Source organism: Panthera uncia, chromosome A2 (genome assembly GCF_023721935.1).
Source record: "Panthera uncia isolate 11264 chromosome A2, Puncia_PCG_1.0, whole genome shotgun sequence".
NCBI lineage: Eukaryota > Metazoa > Chordata > Mammalia > Carnivora > Felidae > Panthera > Panthera uncia.
Window position 1 is genome coordinate 119,158,798 of NC_064816.1, and position 20,661 is coordinate 119,179,458.

The 20,661-nt window shown below is 33.2% G+C and overlaps 1 protein-coding gene across 5 annotated transcripts in view; it reads left to right on the forward strand.

Annotated features, from left to right (window-relative positions):
• BBS9 (Bardet-Biedl syndrome 9) overlaps positions 1-20,661 on the forward strand; it is a 433,938-nt gene that overhangs the window by 128,651 nt on the left and 284,626 nt on the right. For all 5 annotated transcript variants that reach the window (XM_049641681.1, XM_049641676.1, XM_049641677.1 and 2 more), the window contains exons 8-9: positions 883-1,066; positions 1,723-1,852. In XM_049641681.1, coding sequence (XP_049497638.1) covers positions 883-1,066; positions 1,723-1,852 — 314 coding nt within the window. The remainder of the gene's footprint in view (positions 1-882; positions 1,067-1,722; positions 1,853-20,661) is intronic.

The following is a 20,661-nucleotide window of genomic DNA, read 5'->3' on the forward strand; positions in this document are numbered from 1 at the left end:
AATGCCAGCACGGTGCTATTTTGTTAAGTATAGCTTTGTAGTGTATTTGAAAATCAGGTAATTTAATAAATTTGATGCTTCCAGCTTTGTTCTTTTTGCTCAAGACTGCTTTGGCTATTTGGAGTCTTTTGTGGTTCTGTATGAATTTTAGGATTTTTTTTCTATTTTGTTGAAAAATACCATTGGAATTTTGATAGGGATTTGAATCTGTACATCACTTTGGGTAGGGTAGTATGGGCATTTTAATAATAGTAATTCTTCTAATTGATGAACATGGCATATCTTTCCATTTATTTGTTTTTCAATTTCTTTTATCAATTTTTTTCAGTTTTTGTTTTACACATCTTTTTATTTATTTATTTTTTACCATTTATTTATTATTGAGAGACAGAGAGAGAGCACCAGAAGGAGAGGGGCAGAGAGATGGGGAGACACACATTCTAAAGTAGGCTCCAGGCTCTGAGCTGTCAGCACAGAGCCCGACGTGGGGCTTGAACCCATGAACCACAAGATCATGACCCGAGCCGAAGTCGGATGCTTTACCGAGCCACCCAGGTGCCCCAAGTTTTGTTTTACACATCTTACACCTCCTTGGTTAAATTTGTATGAGTCTTTTTTTTCCCCTGCCCCACTCCCCAAATTTATGAGTATTTTTGAACCACTGAATAGCTCATATCATCTGGCAAAAGATGGGACAAAACCTATTAGAGTATATAAAATATCAGAAATACGGTTATCGCAAAAAAAAAAAAAAAAAAAGGGAAGACTAGCCAATCTTTCTGTCTGCTTTGTTGCGAAGCAATTTCTTAATTGTATTGATATGAAAGTAACTGAAATGCTTTGTTTTTAGCAACTAAATTGATTTTAGCCTTTTCTTTGTAGGTGGATTGGACTTTAAATATTGGAGAGCAAGCCCTTGATATATGTATTGTCTCTTTCAATCAGTCAGCATCTTCTGTTTTTGTTCTTGGTGAGAGAAACTTTTTTTGCCTTAAGGATAACGGACAGATTCGATTCATGAAGAAACTTGATTGTAGCCCAAGTTGTTTTCTCCCATATTGCTCAGGTGTGTAGAAGTATTTTTCTTTTATCTTTTCCATATGTCAAGGCTAGTGATATACATCAGAAAAAGCCTAATTCACACGCATATATTTTAAACATCTAGGAAAATAGTTTTATACAGAACATGTAATGGAAATTTTAACTTCAGAGTTTGAATAGAGGTTTGATATAAAGCACACATTTGGTTTTGTCAGTCATTTTACTTTGTACAGAATGACTTGGAGAATTGGCCTCAGATATACATTTATGCTTTCCAAAATGTGGCTGTTCAAGATGTTTCCAAAAGAACACCAGACTCTTAAAAGCAGAATGAAGCATATAGTAATGTCCGATAGAATGACTTATCTGTGGCTAATGCTCGGTAAATCATTAGCTTAAAGGTGTTAAATATTAATGAAATTCATACTTTCTAGATAAAATGCAAAAGTGTTGGCTACTATCTACTTCTAGTTCCCAAGTCTGTAAAATCATTGTGTAATTTTTGATATTCGTGCTTGAAGTTAAAAACTAATGTGTTACTAAAATAAATGCTTTTTTACTTTAGGCATTAACATCAAGACATTAGAATTAATTTGTATACTAAATCCCTTAAAAGTGATTTAATATACTGTTGCAGATAACTGTTTTCTTATTATCTTCTTTTCTGTCTTCAACATACAGTTTCTGAAGGAACAATAAATACTTTGATTGGAAACCATAATCACATGTTACATATTTATCAGGATGTGACGCTGAAGTGGGCCACTCAGCTTCCCCACATTCCTGTAGCAGTAAGAGTGGGCTGTTTACAGTAAGTGATTTAATGTTTTTTTTTTTTTTTTTTTTTGATCTTAGTCAAGGAATTCTGTAGAAGTTTTATGAAATAATAGCAAGTGATTTTACTGAAGAATGACAATTGACATTGTAGTGTGGATGTCAACAATAGAAATAATTTAAAATATAATTTGTATTGGAAAAGGATGTAAAAAAGTCTTACTTAGCACCATCAATCATTTTTATGTTATTTTAATTCCCATGCAGTTAACACACAGTTATATTAGTTTCAGGCGTACAATATAGTGATTTGACAATTCCATACATCACGCAGTACTCATTACAACAAGTGCATTCCTTAATTGCCTCAATCATTTTTATTTAGTATCTCTAGGAAGACATCATTTGTAAATTAAAGATTTAAAGAAAATGGTTTACCTGATAGATTATTTTCTTTAAAATAGAAAAGGATTTCTTCAAGCATGTGATGGGTCCCATTTAGAGAGCATTTATTGTTAGACTGAGAGTACTACACATGGAAACTTGTTTCAGACCTTATTATGTCAAGTGGTGCAGAATTGCTGATTGTGTTTAAGACAGTTTAGATTATAAATTGGGCCAGTATGCATTTAAAATGAAAGAAAAAACACATGTCCTAAATTTACAAAATTTATCAAAAGGAGAGAAATGAGACATAAGTGTGTAATTTTTCTAGGTTGTCAGTATAAAAGGCAAGAGCCTGACAAACTTTTAGCATCTCGGATTATGTTTAGGAATTGAAAATCTCAGTGAATATGTAGAAACCAACTCTTTTTTTTTTTTTTTTTTTTTTTAAGGTTTTACTTTTATATAATATTTATACCCAATGTGGGGCTGGAACTCACGGCTCTGGGAGCAAGAGTCGTGTGCTCCACTGACTGAGTCAGCCAGGTGCCTCTAGAAACACAACTTTCTATAAAGCTTTATAGATTCCCTAGATCTATTCAGTTCTACTTATTTAGATCATTTGATTTAATCTAAGCCTGAATATTGGGAAAATGGAAACAGTGTTTTTAAAACATCAAATATTTTAAAAAGAAGTTGCTTTCTCATGTTTTATGAGAAAATATCATCATACTTAACACAAATTATGGTTATTTCGTATCTGAAGAAAAATTTAAAATTTGAGATTGGCTTTTACAACGTCTACCAGATAGTCTTTTAAGTTCAACCTAACACTTAGACTCCCCAGACATTTTAAATCAGATTTACTTAGGAGGATTTAGAACAGGAAAAACATCTTGCCAGCAGGGCAACGTCAAGTATTTCTCTTCTGGGAGAGTCATTCTTGCAGCAGTCCATATATCCATCCAAGAGCTGTTCTCTTTGGCCTCCCAAGTGACAGCTCAGGTGCAAGAAGACAGATCTACACTGGTGGGTATGTGGCCCATCTTGGCTTATAATCCCCATGCCCTTCAGTTTTAAATACTAAGAAGTCATTGTGGTTTTTGTGTGTATGTGGGGCATAGGAGGTGATGGATAGAAAGACCTATTGAGACTATTTAGTCGAAATACTTATTTTACACATATATGATTTACTGAGACATGCCTATTTCAAGCGTCCCTATACTCAGAAGCTCAAAGATAATGTTTCTCAGCAGATATTTATGGTTAATTTATAGTTCAGATGTCCAGATGCATCTTTTATAAGTCAAGGGTCCAGAAATAACTGAAATTATTAGCAGTGAAAAACCAAATTTCCATAATGTGCATCAAGATGTTTCTATTCAGAAGTAGTCTGTCGCATCTAAACTTAGGTATCAGTGAGTGAAACTTCCTCTGTCTCATAGCTTTTTCAAGATCAGGATTATAAATAGTTAAATGCAAATATTTCCATTAATGATTTCTACAGTTAATTTATAGCAATAACTTTTAATTATTTGTTGGAAGATTTTTCTTATTTTTCTGTAGTTTAGCATTAAAGTATATAGTTAGACTGTTCGAAAGAATTTCAGTATAATTTTTATTAGAATTTTAAAAGTGATTCTTACTGACTTAGCTCTAGCATATTTATGTTTAGAAGTTATTATTTGAAATTAGAAGCAGTGAAATAATTTTGCTTCTGCTTTTTATTACATTTAGAGTTAAACTTTTTGGTGGAAGCTTCCTTGGCTGAGTGTGTTTATTTGTAAAGGAAATTGCTGCTATTTTAATATGTTTCTTTTCAATGAATAAGAAATACTGGATTTGAATCAAGTTGATGCAATTATACTTAATAACAGCATTTTGCTCAGAAACTAAGATGCTTTATTTCCTCCCACTCCCATCTACTTGGCAGCCCAAGTCTTCTCTACCTTGTTTATTATAAACCGATTCTGAATCTGTTTCCTTCTTTCAACGACGTTCTTGATTAGAGAGAGTTCCTTTGGTTTAATTATTTAAATTTTTGTGGATTAGACTATGGGAATGTGAAATAAGAATATAGTGACATGTGTGCATGTTATAATGTTCTTCAAATTCTCTACTATTAACTGTTTTCCTCTCATTGCATGAAGTAGCTGTGGAAGCCTGGCCAGTATCTTACCTCTGCTGTGGTCAGTCTCCCAAATGGCAAATAAAGATCATTATTTATCGGTAATGTTACTCTCTCGAGAGATATGAAATATACCTCAAAGTTGAAGTCTATTTGAATGAATGTTCAAAGTGATGAGAATCTTTCCAAACTTTAGCTGGCAACCACAGCCATTGTGCCTTAAAATCTTATTGCAGTTCATTTTTTAGCATAAACAGTTTGGTTGGTCTAGTATTTGAGTGTATTTCTTCCTAGGCTGTATCTACTATAGTAACTTGTAACTGTCAGTATTTAACTGTTTCATTCTTTAACCTTCATGGTTGTAGTATTCTTTACTAGAATGTTTTCCCCATTTCTTCTCTGGATTCTCCAGTCTCTTTTATCTTTGAGTCCTACCTGAAGTCACATAAAGAAGACTTCTCTCCCTGCTTTGGTCTCCTCTTTCTCTGAATTTCTATAATATTTACATTATTTTGGTGACTGCTGTTTGATTTTGCTAACTCCTCAACTCAGTCACACACTCCTTTAATGTGGGGGACCCTTTCTGCTTTTGCATATCACACTGAATCAGCCCCAAAGCTGAATATATAGTGTATACTTGGTAAACTTGTAAAAAAATTTGTGATTTGTGCATGTCAGGGGGAGGAATGGCTAAAAACACCTTATAAGAGCTTTCAATGGAAGTTCCTTTTCTTAAAAATATGAAACAATTGAGAGTCCTGGATGGAAGGCTATTATTTTTTGAAAACAGATTTATTGGAAGAGTTTTCAAATTTCAGTGACTTTTTTTTTTTAAGTTTAATTTTTGCTGTTACTTTGTCATTTCTCTTTTTGTGTGCTGTGCAGAAAGGGAACGTGGACCTATATATACACTTTTCACTCTGTTGTATTTTTAAGGATTTCCTTTGTGGCTTAATAGTACACATAAAATTTGTAAATATTCCTGGAATTACGGTAAAGCATAAATTATGATTTTAGAGCTTCTGCATTCTTTTATATTTTCCCCTATTAATCTGTTGCAGTTCAGGAATGGAATGTTAGTCTTTCATTTCCATATTTTTCTGTCTTTTTGTTGTTGTTGAATATCTAAGCATTTTGATTTATATAGTCTAGTTCAATGAATTTGCCTTGTGTTTATGATATTTTACTTTTTTGGTGAGTTAAAAAAATTATCAATATAAAATGACCTTCTTTGTGTTCTCATTTAATATTTCTTTGTTTTTGTTTTGTTTTATTTACTTTAAGTACAGTTTGCTACTCATTACTGGTATGCCATGGTCTGTGCTTTTCTTTAATCTGTAATTTTATCTTGGATGTATCTCGTACACACAGAATTTCATTGGATTTTTTAACCCATTCTGAAGACCATTGCCCTTTAACTGACCCATTTATAATTGTTATAATCCATATACGTGGCCATTTTTCTTTTATGGTATGTTGTAGTTTTAATAGTATTTCCTTTGCCCTCCATCTCTATGTGAGTTAGAGTTCTCTGTACTTGGATATCCCATGTATTGGATAGTATATACACATACGTATCTCTTTTCTTTATTTCTATTAGTGTTGACTTTTCACTTTTGCCATAATCCAAGAACAAAATGAATCTTTCTCCCTGTGATAGGCAAGGGATTTAATACAGTTTCTTTCTCATTTCCTATCCCCCACCCTGCTGTCTGTACCAGCTCCATGCACAGGCCTGGGTGTAAACGTGAGCTTGTTCTCACACATATCGCCCTACACACCCACACACCCACATACACTTTGTTACTGTTTGTTCTTTGCTACAGTAACATAAGGTTTTAGCTATAAATTATTGTTAAACTATTCTAGTGCTTTTTTGGAGAATGTTTTCAAATTTGTATTCACGTTTTATCTAGACCTATACTAATTTTTGTTATTTTTCTATATCTATTAAAGGTTGTAAATCTTTTTATATTACAAATTGCAATTTTTAAAATTTATTAATTTCACTTCATCTCTTAATATGCTAATTTAATACTAAACTAATGGTGTAGGGTGTTAATATTGCATGGTAAAAATGTATTGTCACATTTCCCCCTCAAACTTTATTGATGTTACTCCTTTATTTTTTAATTTTTTAAATTATTTTTTGATTGTTTTTAAAAAATTTAAAAAAAAATTTTTTTACATTTATTATTTATTTATTTATTTAATTAATTTATTTTTTTAATATATGAAATTTATTGTCAAATTGGTTTCCATACAACACCCAGTGCTCATCCCAAAAGTCCTTTATTTTTTTAAAAAGAACTTTTGTGAAAAAGAATAATCTTGTGATTTTTTATAAAAAGCATAGAACTGAACTATTTAAAACTCAAGAACTATTTGGGGCGCCTGGGTGGCGCAGTCGGTTAAGCGTCCGACTTCAGCCAGGTCACGATCTCGCGGTCCGTGAGTTCGAGCCCCGCGTCAGGCTCTGGACTGATGGCTCGGAGCCTGGAGCCTGTTTCCGATTCTGTGTCTCCCTCTCTCTCTGCCCCTCCCCCGTTCATGCTCTGTCTCTCTCTGTCCCAAAAATAAATAAAAAACGTTGAAAAAAAACTCAAGAACTATTTGAAAGTGCAAGTAAAAAACCAGAAACAAACTAACTCTGCCACCAGTTATCTCAATATTACCACCTAGAATTAACATGTGTTAGCACCTATTAAACATGAAGCTGATATTTTTGTCTACACATATGCATATTTAGGCATAAAATAAAATTTCAAAAGCAGAATAATTTTTTTTTAAGTTTTTACTTATTTTATTCGTACTTTTTAAAAAGTAAGCTCTGTGCACAATGTAGGAGTGGAACTCATGACCCTGAGATCAGGAGTCATGAGCTCTACCAACTTAGCCAGCCAGATGCCCCCAGAATAATCTGTTTTTTAAACATATATTTATTTCATTATTTAATTATATACACACACACACACACACACATGTGTATATGTGTGTGTGTGTGTGTGTGTGTATAAATAATTCTAACAGACAAAAGGAATAGATGAAATGGAAGGAATAAGTGAATTTCGTGTAAATGTTTATTCACAACAATATATTTTAGTTTCTAAAAGACCCTTCTAAAGAATAGAAAAAAAATAAAAGGTTATTATTATTTTGTTTGTTTCAAGTAATAAGTTTATGTTTGTAATTTGTTACAACAGACAGTTTCAGTTTTTTTTCAAGCTGCATTTCAGTGTTTGGCAGTGTGCATTGACTCCCTGTTATCAAAGATAAGGAAAGCAGCATACTTAATAGTGTACTTCTTATTCCTCTCTTTTTGCCAAAATTGGTTATTGTTGGTATACTGTTATTGTTCATTTTGTCAATGTTTAAAACAGTTGCATATATTTTAGTAATCACAATTTTCACAGTCCTTTCATCTTATCCATGTCTCTAAAAAAGCTTACTGTCAGTGTTTTTTCTTTGTTTCTTTCTTTATTTCTTTTACTGTTCCTGAATTATCTTGATTCACTTCTTGGTTGGTTGAGTTTAATCATTCAGCAGTCTTGAGGAAAGGCTCTAAGTCTTCCTGCATTCTTGAGAGTTGTTTATTGCTGTTATACTTGAAGATTATCTTAGCTTCCCTCAGAAATTTGGACATTCCATTTGGTGTTGACAGTTGCTGTGGAAAGGCCTGAGGCTGACTTAAATATATTTTTAAAACTTCTTATTGAATGAATACTTTTTCTGTCTAGATGCTCATGTCTAGTTTATATATTTTTTTAATCCTTAAAGGACCGTAAAATTGACTAGCATTATTGACAGTTGATTAATTTTGCATTAATTTTGTTCTGGGACAAGGTGAGCTTTGGTAGATTCATGTTTTTATTCATTTCAGGATTATATTATTCCATTGTAACTTTGAATATTGGTTCTGCTCTACTAGTTTCCTTTAATATCAATGTTATAAATATGTTAGCTCTACCTTGTCTTCCAAATCTAGCATCTCCTCATTAATTATTTGTATATTATTTTCTTTCCATTTTGATTTGTGTGATTTTTTTCCATGTCTGTCTATCATGTTCTTGAGTTTGTTTTTATTTTATTTTATCTTATTACTACTTTTAATGTGGCCTTCATCCCTATAGCTTTTGTTTGATCTTTTCAAATGAAAAAATTATGTTGATAATTCATTGATACGGTGGTAACTATTTGATTTCTCCTTTTGTTTTCTCAGGAAGTTCTTGGTATGGATATTTTCTGCCTTTTGCTTATGTTCCTATTTTCTTCATCTCTTTGTTTCACCTCTTTTACTTTATTTGCAATTTCTATACATAGGTCCCCTGTTAATTACTCTACAATTATTACTTTTTTTTTTTTTTTTTTTTTTTTTTTAGATGGAGATAGTGCGAGTCAGGGAGAAGGGCAGAGGGAGAGAGAATCTTAAGCGGGCTCCACCCTCAGCAGCATGAGGCTCAGTCCCATGCTCCTGGGATCATGGCTTGAGCCGAAATCAAGAGTCAGATGCTCAACTGACTGAGCCACCTAGGCACCCCATTGTTACTCATTTTAAAAAGGGTGATAGTCATTTGCTGAAGAATCATGTGGGAAAGAGGGGAGAGACTAATGAGCTCAGACCACCTGAGTCTTTTTTACCTTCTCACTGCATTTATTTTTTCCTTTACGCTAATGACCAATTTCACTCAGCTTTTAAGGTTTAAGAGGTTGGTCAATCTAACAGAAGTCCCCCTAGATCCTCAGTCACAGGCCCTTGTTTTTGTGATCTTCATTGGTTAAGAAACGAACTGATAGATAAACGCATCTTTTATTTACACTGCGTTTTTGTGATGTTGCGTCTCCTGCATCCCACCTATGGCTTTTGATCCCATCATGCTAGTATAGGACCTGACCATTCTGTTTGAGGTCTGAGGAGCATGTGCCAGCTCTTGCAGCCTTGTTATTTTGGCCCACAATTTGAAATGTTTGGCAGAATAGATGTGTCTCAAAGTTTGTTAATTGTGATTATAGTTATTTCCTTGTTCTGCTTTCCCTTTTTGTGTGTAGGGGGTGAGTGGTTGTTATTGTCATACTTTCTGATGTTTTTTGTCAGTTTTGAGGAGTTCTGCTATACTGGTTTTGACTGGAAGTTATTTCTTTTTAAAAAAATTTTTTTTAATGTTTTTACTTATTTTTGAGACAGAGAGAGAGCATGAGCGGGGAAGGGCAGAGAGAGAGGGAGACACAGAATCTGAAGCACAGGCTCCAGGCTCTGAGCTGTCAGCACAGAGCCCAACGCAGGGCTCGAACTCACAGACTGTCAGATCATGACCTGAGGTGAAGTCGGATGCTTAACCAACTGAGCCACCCAGGCGCCCCTGGAAGTTATTTCTTTATCAGTTAATGTTTATTGTTGCTGGGGAGAGGATTGATTTTTGGACAAATTTGATTTTTGTTCTGTTAAGAGTAACTAGTTCTTTATGTCTGATGGCTTATAGAATGTTTATCATTTTTCTCTGTAAATGTCACATTTGCCACTATATATTTGTCTGATATTGTTTTTCTTGATTTAGTTGGGAATGTAGTGAATTTAGTTTGTTTAAACCATTTGTTTAGCAGTTAAAGAAAGCTTCCTTATGTTTTATCTTTGATTATTCTTTCAGTTCTGTTTGATGTATTCTTTATTCGGAGATATTAATATCTTTTGGTTGGCTATTTTCTGTTCCTAATATATGCTATCTTCTTCCTGATAATTTTCATTTCTGTGTCATTTTATTTCCTGTTTTCTAGTACAGCGTCTGTATTTTGTGTTCTTAATCATTGGTTTGAGTTTCCACAGCATTAGTTTTGTTCTTTTCAGTGTCTACCATTGGAGATTTTTTTAGTCTACTGAGACAATATCTTTCTACTTCTCATGCCTCATACCTCCTGCACCTTTGTCATGAGTACCCATAGTAGTATACAACAGGCTACAATTTCCATGATGCACTTGTACCCGGTATGTCTTATTTTGAAACATGTTGATAGTGTTTATTTGAGGACTCTATCTCTGAGCATATTAAGTACTACTACTAATATCTGTCCCTTATGTGGCCAATTGTTTTATAGAATTTGTTACCCCTATATGGATGTGGATAGGTAGTATAGGGGGGGGTCAAGGGCAGTGGTAAAGGTGGGAAAGGTTCAGGTGAGTAGGGTTAAAGTATATTACTTCCATCATAGGTCAGATTTGAGTAGTAAAAGATACCTGCATAGTTTTATTGTTCACGTAGAACCTAGGTTTCTGAACCAGACTGAGTCAGGGATGGGGATTAGGGAAGAAGAAACATCTTCCTCTCTTTGTTCACATGGTCTTTATAAAATGAAGCTGGCGTGTGGCATGAGCTAAAATAATACTGTTGGCTTCATCTGCCTGGTAACCAGTCTAAATTTCTTTTGGGTTCTGGATTTATAATTTATGGGGTTGTTTTTCTCTCTCTCTTCCCACCTTTCTGCCTTTTTCCAATGACTTTTGTGTTGGTGTCTTTGTCTCTTTTCAGTTCTTGCTTGGTTATTTTAGTTAGGTATTGGAAAGCTTGCACTGAAGGCTGTTGCTATATTGAATTGAATATTTCAGGAGAGCCTTAGGATCATATTATTCAATTGCACAGAAAAATCTATTTGGGAAATGAATTGGAATAGTACTGAATTTAGGAACTCTTTTGGAGAAATTGGCTCTCCCCCCCACCCCCCATTCTAAGTGCCTTTTAATTTCCAAAAATAATTCTGTTCAAGCTAGACATTGCACAGTATAGTGTTTTGTTATTTTGAAAAAAATATTAAAATAAAATGTCAGCCTTTTTGGACAGATGTGATCCTTGAATGGTGGCTGAACTCTTGAGTTTACACAGAAAATATTACCATCTTTAGTAATTAGATACCCCACTATCCTCCCTTCCCAGTTAATATTGGTCTTACTTTGTGCAGTGTTCATTATAGCGGAATTCTTGTTCAATGAAAGAATTTGTATCCTTTCACGAAATTTGACATAGTGGGTTTAATATTATTATTTTCCTAACTTTCTCATCTCCCTATCGTAGTGTAGTATTTATATTCCTTTGGTGGTTTTTAGAAACTTGTGTTTTGGTTGTAACTGATGCTTTTGGCTTTGTAATTAAATTAAGTTTATTTAGCTCATTTTACTGTTTTAAAATACTGAATTTCAGTGTTTTCATGATTATTTTTTTCCTGAGAAGTCCATCTTCTTCCCCTATTTTTTGTTTGTTCATTTTTTATTTTGTTTTGTTTTGCATTTTCATTCTATTTGGGAAGTCAAAAAGTATTTTCTGTATTAATAGTGACAAATCAGTTTTAAAGAAACCCATTGTAACTTAAGTGGCATACGGTTATAATTGGGTTTTTAGCCAGAAATGTTGAATAGGATAAGAGAACCCCCAACCAGAAAATGGGGGCTTCACTTGGGGCCTGGTGGGCCTGCTAATGCAACATAACAAATTGTTACTTAACAAATATAAGGAGTTGTGGGGAACAGAAGAACAGAATTGATTATATTTGCTATTTTTTTCTTCCTCTTACTGTTAATACCTCACTAACCATGAAGTGGATAAGTTGTTTATGCCAATTGTATTGAAAAATTTTTGGAGTAAAATGAATTGCATTACTTTTGATGGTTACCATTACTTGCATGCATGTATTTCCATTGTGTGAGGTCAAAGCTTTAATGAGGTTATCTCTAGGTTTTATATTGATTGGATTTCCTGCTGCTTGAACAAGAATTGTGCTTGTAATGTCCTTATTAGCCATGTGGCTAAGCCATGGCCGACATATTGCCTGTGATATGGTATGCTACTTTTATGAACTTCAGTATTGCTACTTTGATAAGTGTTTTATTCACATGGAAAAGACTTGCACTCATCTTGTCAATAAATTAAAAAGCCATGTCTTTGTTGTTATTTGTCAGTGGGGGTTATAACCCTCAGAAAAACTCTCCTTATGAAAATTAGAAGTCTTTTGCTTGGTCTCATGTTCTCATTATCATTTTATTTTTTTATGTAATAATGTAAAACACAGCATCCTCCATTCTCATGAAAAGCTTAATAGTAATTACAGTTCCATATTGTTTGACTTCGTTACATTCCATAGTAAATGTTTAATTTGCCTGCCAGAGGTTTTAGAAACACTGTATAGCCAAGGATAAGGAGTTGCACTTAAAATGCTAGTTGGGTTTGTATTTTTCTGTTTTATAGATTAAATGTTTCAATGGTAGAATTCTTCTTATTACCATGTATTTCCACTGAAACATTTCTCTAGACATACTATCATTCAGACTATGAACTTGTCTTAAAAATGAAGCTCTCAATCTGAAAGAAAATAATCTCTATGGAAAAATACCTTTGTGTTTTGGGTATAATTCTCTATCCCCTGATGGATATAGGAGCTAGTTTGATAGTGGATATGGGGGATATGGGTGGAGGTGGGGGAGTCAGTTGTTCAATAGAGTTGTAGCCAGCAGGAAAGTATTTTGCTTTTTACTAGTTATGGTGGATTTTGCTTTTTAGCAAGCACATATCTTCTTGACTCTGGTTCTGGGAGATCATTTGTATCAGGTTGGTGACTTGGCTTTTAGCTTTCTTGGAAATCCATGCAATTTTACGTAATCTCCCCTCACGTCAAGAATTCTGGTTTCAAAGATAGAGTGAGGCTGTTTTGGTGTGTGTGAGGCTTTTTTGGGGGTATGTGTGTATGTCTGTGTTTAACATCTCTATTTCCCAGGGAAAATGGTTTTCTAGGTTGCTTACTGGAGAATACAAGAGTGAAACGAAGTGAGTTTTTGGGTGACATTAGGTTTATATGCTGCTAAGAACTTTGGAACTTTGGATGGACTTAGTTCCTTTAGCTCGTTAACCAATGTATGGCCTGTATTTTGGAACTCGCTTTGGCGTATAAATCTGGGTTATTGCCAAAATAAAAAAATATGTTTGTAAATGTATAAATCTTGCTGTGTCGGCTAAAGCTGGATGAATTAAAATTAGAATCTCTTGTTATCTGAAAGGAAATGCAAGAAATATAGCAGTATTTTATTGCCTGCTGTGCACTGGCATCATTGCATTGTTAGAATCTTAAATCTAAAAAGAACTGTGTTAGCAGCTAATCCAAAACTGTTGATGTGTTTCCTGTATGAGCTTTAGTACTTTAGAATCTTTTATTAACTGCCTACATCTTCAAAAAACAGATTTAGATTTAGGAGAGTGACAGTATATATTTTTTTAATTTCCAGAGAACATACTATTAATTAAAATTATTAAAAACAAGGTTAAAAATATAATACAGTCAAATAATCATGTCATCAATAAAGTCTTTTTTGTAACATTAACTTGAAACTTGTAAGTAAATCAAATCTTACCTGGTAAAATAGGGCTTTAATTCTCAATTGTCCGACCTCTGTCATCATCAGGATATGCCACTGAGCAGATAGGACGGCTTGCATATACATTCTAAAATGGATATTTGTGTTCAGTGGTTTTCCTACCTGTAGGCAAGAGAAAATCTGCTGCCTTTTGTTCACTACACTGCAGTTTACTATTTAAGTGTAAAATAAAAACAGGGTTACTACAGGTAGTAGAGTACAGATACCCATGTACTTTAAGTGTATAATATTTAAAACAATACAGGAGAACTGTACTAATTCAAAGTTTAAGTGATTTTGTCTTATTTAAGTAAAAGGTGATAGAATGCCAGTAGTGAACATCAATTCATTAATGTAGAGCCTATGTTCTAATTAGAATTTATATTCAAATCTTGATAAGGCTTGGTTAGATAAAAACTTGGCTTAGTATAGAGAGAAAGATTTATTATCCTTTTATTTTCCCTTGTAGTTCATCAAAAAATGTTTTTAATTTTTAAATGATTTTAGAGTGAGAGCATTTTAATATTTGTAGCTAGTTAGCATGTATTATATATTATGAAGATATTTTAGAGCATACACTAATTAGTAATGTGCTTTTCTACCATAACACTGTTCTAAGAGTACAAATAATAAGAGCTAATATTTATTTCACATACTGTGCACTGGGTACCATTCTAATTCTTTGAAGAACAGTTACTGTTACTGCAATTATTACCATCCCTATTTTATAGATGATGAAACTGAAGCTTAGAAAGATCAAGTAACATGCCCAAGAGCATACTCAAACATGTGAACAACTAACTATAGTGTAAGTGGGTTAGTGTTATAATATAGAAAAAAAGAAAATGTTAGGTCCCTTCAGAGTGTTTTGTCCATCTTACAGGTAGAAGTAGATGTCCCAACTCTTTTTGTTTCTACTAAAAAACTCTCATACCTTTCTTTTCTCTAAAACAATTGCTTCCCTTTTAGATTAGTGCTACCCAATATTCAATCTAATGAGAAGTATTTGAAGTTGTAGTTGGTAAACATCTGGAAAGCTCGAAAGCAGAAGACTAAAATAAGTGATTACTTTCAGAGGGGTGGAAGAATCTGGATATGTTCTCCAAATATCTTTAAAAAAGTTTCAGGTATCCTAAAAATAAACTCCAGTCTTCGGAAAAATAATGATACTGCCAAAACTCTTTCATTTAATTCTTAAATAATTAAAAAAAAATCTTGAATAGCTTATATATGTTAGATTTAAAGAGAAATATTTTGGTATAAATGAAAAATGAAAGGTAACTTAGTAAACATTTTAAGAATAGTGTTGTAGAAAATTATTCCTTTTTTACTTAAAGGGTAATTATGGTTTGTAAATTAGAAATTACTAGTGTTTCAGTAGTCAAATAAAATACAAAATAGTACCTTTTGCTATTGGATGCAGCATTTTAGAATGCTATTTTTAGAATGCTTTTATCTTTCATTTATATTAATTTCCAGTAACAAATTACTCTCTTCTTATACCATTTGTTACCTACATATTTTATTTTATTTTATTTTATTTTATTTTATTTTATTTTTTTTTTCAATTTTTTTTTTTTTTTCAACGTTTATTTATTTTTGGGACAGAGAGAGACAGAGCATGAACGGGGGAGGGACAGAGAGAGAGGGAGACACAGAATCGGAAACAGGCTCCAGGCTCTGAGCCATCAGCCCAGAGCCTGACGCGGGGCTCGAACTCACGGACCGTGAGATCGTGACCTGGCTGAAGTCGGACGCTTAACCGACTGCGCCACCCAGGCGCCCCAATTACCTACATATTTTAAATAAGTAAGTACAGTTCATGTTAATTGAACATTTAAAAATTTTTCTTAGAAATAAATTATTCTGATTTGGACCGTATAACAATTTACACTTAGCAGTGAGTTTTGTAATAATTTTTAACACTTAGGAGTATAAAATTCTGTATTCCCTTAAAAAAAAAAAAAGGCAAAAAACTGTAGTTGGAGGGGCGCCTGGGTGGCTCAGTCAGTTAAGCATCTGATTTTGGTTCAGGTCATAATCTCATGGTTCGAGTCCTGCATTGGGCTCTGTGCTGACAGCTCAGGGCCTGGATGGAGCCTGCTTCTGATTCTGTGTCTTCCTCTCTCTCTGCCCCTCCCCGCCTTATGCTGTCTCTCTCTCTCTCTCTCTAGATATATATATATATTTATGTATAAATATATATATATTTATATATGTAAATATATAAAAAATATATAAATATATAAACATATATAAATATATATAAATATATATATTTATATATATATCTTTCTCTCTCTCAAAAATAAATATTATTAAAAAAAATTGAAACTTGTAGTTGGAAAAAAAAAATTCTCTCTTTTCAGAGCCTCAGCTATGCCCATACAGTGTGTTTGTAGCATGGGACTAGTGTATTGTTAGTGAGTAAGCAGCAAGAACAGTTTCTTTGGAAACAATATCCAGAGTACTTAAAGTTAGTGGAAATATACGAAAAATTAAAACACAGTCACATTGGAGTAATGGAGGAATGGAGTCAAAAAAGGTTATCTTACTGGTTTTTCAATTTCTGCAGGCTTCCAGATGGTAGGAAATGCTTTGTTCTGCCCTCCAGCCCATCTGTTGTTCTTTAGTGTAACTGACATCACCACCAACTGCAACCATATAAGCATCACCATATAAAAATGGTAAAATTTAGAACTTATTACACAATTTTATGGAAAGAAGATTACAAGAATCAAAGTTATAGTTTGTTGAAAGATTCGCTCTTTTATTTTTTATTGTTTAGTGTGTGTGGCATAGTGGTGTGATAGAAGTAATGCCCAGGAATGACGTACTCTAAGATTAGAACAGATTTCCCTTACTTGAGATGGTCTAGAAAATTTTTCATGGCTTAGAATTAAACGTAGGGATTTCTTTAAGTACCATGGAAATGAATTACTTACTGAGTAAGGGAAATAGTATACTTGATTTGCTAAACCTATGCATTTGTTTTATTTCTTTTTTTTCCCCAGACTATTGTATTTTTGCCAGAAATGAAAATGTATATGACTGTTTTCTACACAAAAATTATTTTTACAAAAGTAGTTATAATGATGGTTATTTGTGCCAATTTCAGTTCAGCAAATATATCATTTTTGTAGTTTAAACATTTTAAAAAATAGAGTGTTAAGCAAAATAAATATCTTTTTGTATAACATGATATATTATAACATGATTTTTATTTATTTGTGCCTACCCAGATTCAGACCTCATAAATTCTATTTATTAATATTTGGTTTATAAATAGAACTTGCGTTTGCTAGCATAGACTTTAGACAGTGAATCTGTATTTTAATCAACAGTTAGATGCTTGGGGGTAATTTTGGATTGATTATTCATCTTAAACTTCTTTTCCTTTTCTATTCCTTAATTACTTAGGAAACTAAGTAAAAACTCATCTTCTAAGAAAAGTTAAATAATGTTTTGTTAAAATCAGAGTAATTCTTATCTGGATTACTTTCACCCATTTTTATGTACCAAAATTTAAAAGTACTTAAGAAGAATCAAGCAATACAGTAGTTATCTGTTGCTTTCAGGGAGACCTTTGTCACCTTTCTTCTGTTTTTTTACTCATACGCATATCTTTCTTCCAGCTCATATACATTTCATGAAAATTCATATTTATTTTGAAAAAGTCTTTTTTAAGATTATGTCACATTTGAGTTCAGGAAATACAGTTGTGACTAGAAGTATTATGTTACCTTTAGGGATATGAAAATGAATTAAGATAGGACCTCCAGTTTTGGCAAACCTCATTTTTAAGCCATTTGAACCATACAAGTGACATTCTGATTTGCAGTGAAATTCACTAGCCCCTAGAAGCCCAGTGAGTTCTACAATGTTTGGTTTCTTAAAGACCAGCTAAACCAAATAGCAGTTGTAGATGTGGTTCATTTAGAATGTCATGTAGCACAGAAACAAAGTATTTGTTTACCTGTGTGAATTCTATTATGTTTTAGCTCCCTGACTCAGGGTCTCTCTGTGGCTAGGATCAGAGTCCTGTGATGTGTTGTCTTTAGGGCCACTCTAGTTTCAAGTCTGGGGAGCCTACATTCTCCAGCAGAGGCTTTCTCTAGGGAATTGGCTTATAGAGTGGGCATTTCTGAGAGTTAAGTGAGGATCTTGGGGGTTGGGGAAGGTGGAGAGATGCAGGTTAAAGGACACAAGTCTTCAGATATGAGATGAATAAGTTCTGGGGATCTAATGTACAGCATGGTGATTGTAGTGATTAATAATATATTGTGTACTTGAAATTTGCTAAGAGAATAGATCTTAAAAGCATTCTCACCACAAAAGGAAAAAAAAAGACAAATGTGTGAGGTGATGGATATGCTAGTTAATCTGATTGTGATAATCATTTCACAAAGTATTTGAATGTCAAATCATCATGTTGTATACTTTAAATATATACAATTTTATTGTTAATTACACCTCAATAAAGCTATAAAAAGAATAGGTGTTTGGCCTTCTGCCCTAGGGACCTTTCTTACTCAGTTTTTTCATGCTTAGCAGTGAGTTGGTGTTCAGTGAATGCTGATTAAATGACTGACTGAAGGGATTAGAGAAGGAGTGGCCTAAAAAGGGACTCAGAGGGACTTCAGAGCCTGAACACTTTGCCTGTGGGAAATTAAGATAATTTAATTTGGCTACCTAAAATAATTGTTGACCGTATTACATTTGTTACAGGTGTAGGTTAAAACTATGGCCTAAAACAAGGGTTTTCGATTTTGTGGGAATTTCATTTAATTTTAGAAATCTTGTCACTTCTTCTGCGGATGATGAGGATCTGTTTGTGGAATATTTGTTTCAGTGAAACATTTTACTAACCTTTTTTATTTCATCAGACATAGATGAATACCTCATGAAGAGTCTTAGATCCATATTTCATAAAGGGCCTGAATGCAAGTTGAATTCTTTGTATGTACAATTATTCACTATCCTAATAGTATGCCTGTACTGTTACTTTAGATTGTAGAAAATAAATTTTAAAAGAATTATGTTTTTATTGGCATTGACTTTATTTTGTCAGCAGTCATGAGTTCAAGTATTTTTTATGTACAAATGTCTCATATCACTTTATAGAAAACACATTTGATTGTTCTAGTGGATTATGTAAAAATTTCTTTTACTGATATATTTTGCATAAAAATATTTAATATTCTTTATCAAACTTATATACATTTATATCAGCACTGGCCACTTGAAATATATAATTATAAGAAAGTGAAAATAGATGGGGTTATAGCAAAACAAAAATCAGAAGTACATAGTACTCTGTGCTACTTGGGAAAAACCTTAAGAGTTTTTAAATCATGAATTAGAGGATGCATAGAAAAGGACAAAGGATTTGTAATTTGTCACAAGAGAGGAGATGAGTCAACACAGGTCAGAGAATGTATAGATTTTTACGAAGGCACAGAATAGTTTCATACCTTATAATGTAAACCTCTATTGTTTCTATTGAAATACTGTGTCTTGAGGTCACATAATATCATCTAGGAAACAGTGTAAGTAATGCAAATTTATAATAAAATTAAATATCTTGTAGGATAAATAACACTGATTCTTTCCATTTTTCCTTCTTTGTGTGTCTAAATAATGCTGTCTTAATCAGTAGATAAAAACCTTTGTCTGTAGACCAGATCATAGTGATTTATATACTTTTAATTTTTGTATTTAATAATGAATTATTATTAATTTCATTTTCCCCCAATATCTTCTTTTATTCTCCATTATATACCTCTTAACTTTTTTCCCCTATATGAAGAGATCTGAACAGAGTTTTACATGTGGCTTTACCTTAACTGCTATAAATGTTTTCATGCTATTTCATTTCTCAGTGGAATACAAGTTACATTGTCCTAATATGGAGGTGTCTTAAAGACATTTTCTTTCTTTCTCTCGAGTGGCCTAGAACCTCTGAACTGAAAGTACAGAAACATAAGACTGTGAATCTTAGTTTAATATATATTTTCTTAGAAGCCACTACAGGTAAGTAATTTATTTGGTCTTATAGAATGCTGTTTAAGTTTGATCTGGCCAAGTAGCAGTAAGATTACTTCTAAATATCTTTCCATTTGGAGATACTTACTGCTATCATCATCAGCAATCCCCTCCTCTTCCACACAGAAAACAACTTCCCCCACAAAACTTAGGTACATATGTGTATATGTGTGTATGTATGTATGTATTTCTGTGTCTGTCTTCCTCTTCATAGTTGATGGGATGTGGGTGGCTTTCTGGAGAGGGGTCGTGGAGAAAGGCCTTGGCTGGGGGCTGCTGTTGATTTAAGGCAGTGGGCATTCTTAACAGGCAGCATCTGCCCTCTCGCTTTGGGTAATACAGCTGACCCTTTTAGCTGCTGGATACCAGAGCTGTAAGTGGCAACTTTAATGCGGTACCTTAGAGTTATGTTCTTACTAAATAAATCACATTTGGAAGCTTTTATGCAATCATAGTCATGCTTATATTTTAAAAAGTCTGAACATGATAAACCTTAAAAATGAATTCATATTCATGAAGCCAAATTTGATTTTCTGGGTAATGACCAATTCATCTAGAAATTCAAATGATTGCTTTTAGTGTTCATCTATGTAAAGTGACATAATCAAAAAAGTAAGCTATACAAAAAAGTGATACCCTGTGTTTCATTGCAAGTACCTTTCTTGATGATAATTTTGTCTAATGCATTTTCAAATAGTCTCTTCTCTCCTAAGCAGAACTTGCTCTAGTTGGAAGTAACAATGTTTACTGTTAGAATGAGACCAATATGGTCTTTTGCTTAGTCTTTTATTTAGGGGCTTTTTCTTTAGTTAGTACCACCTGAATGGGCAAACGTAATTGTAGATTAAAGAATTTATGGAGACTTTATGTAATCTCGTAGATTTCAACCTTTAAAGCAAGCAGT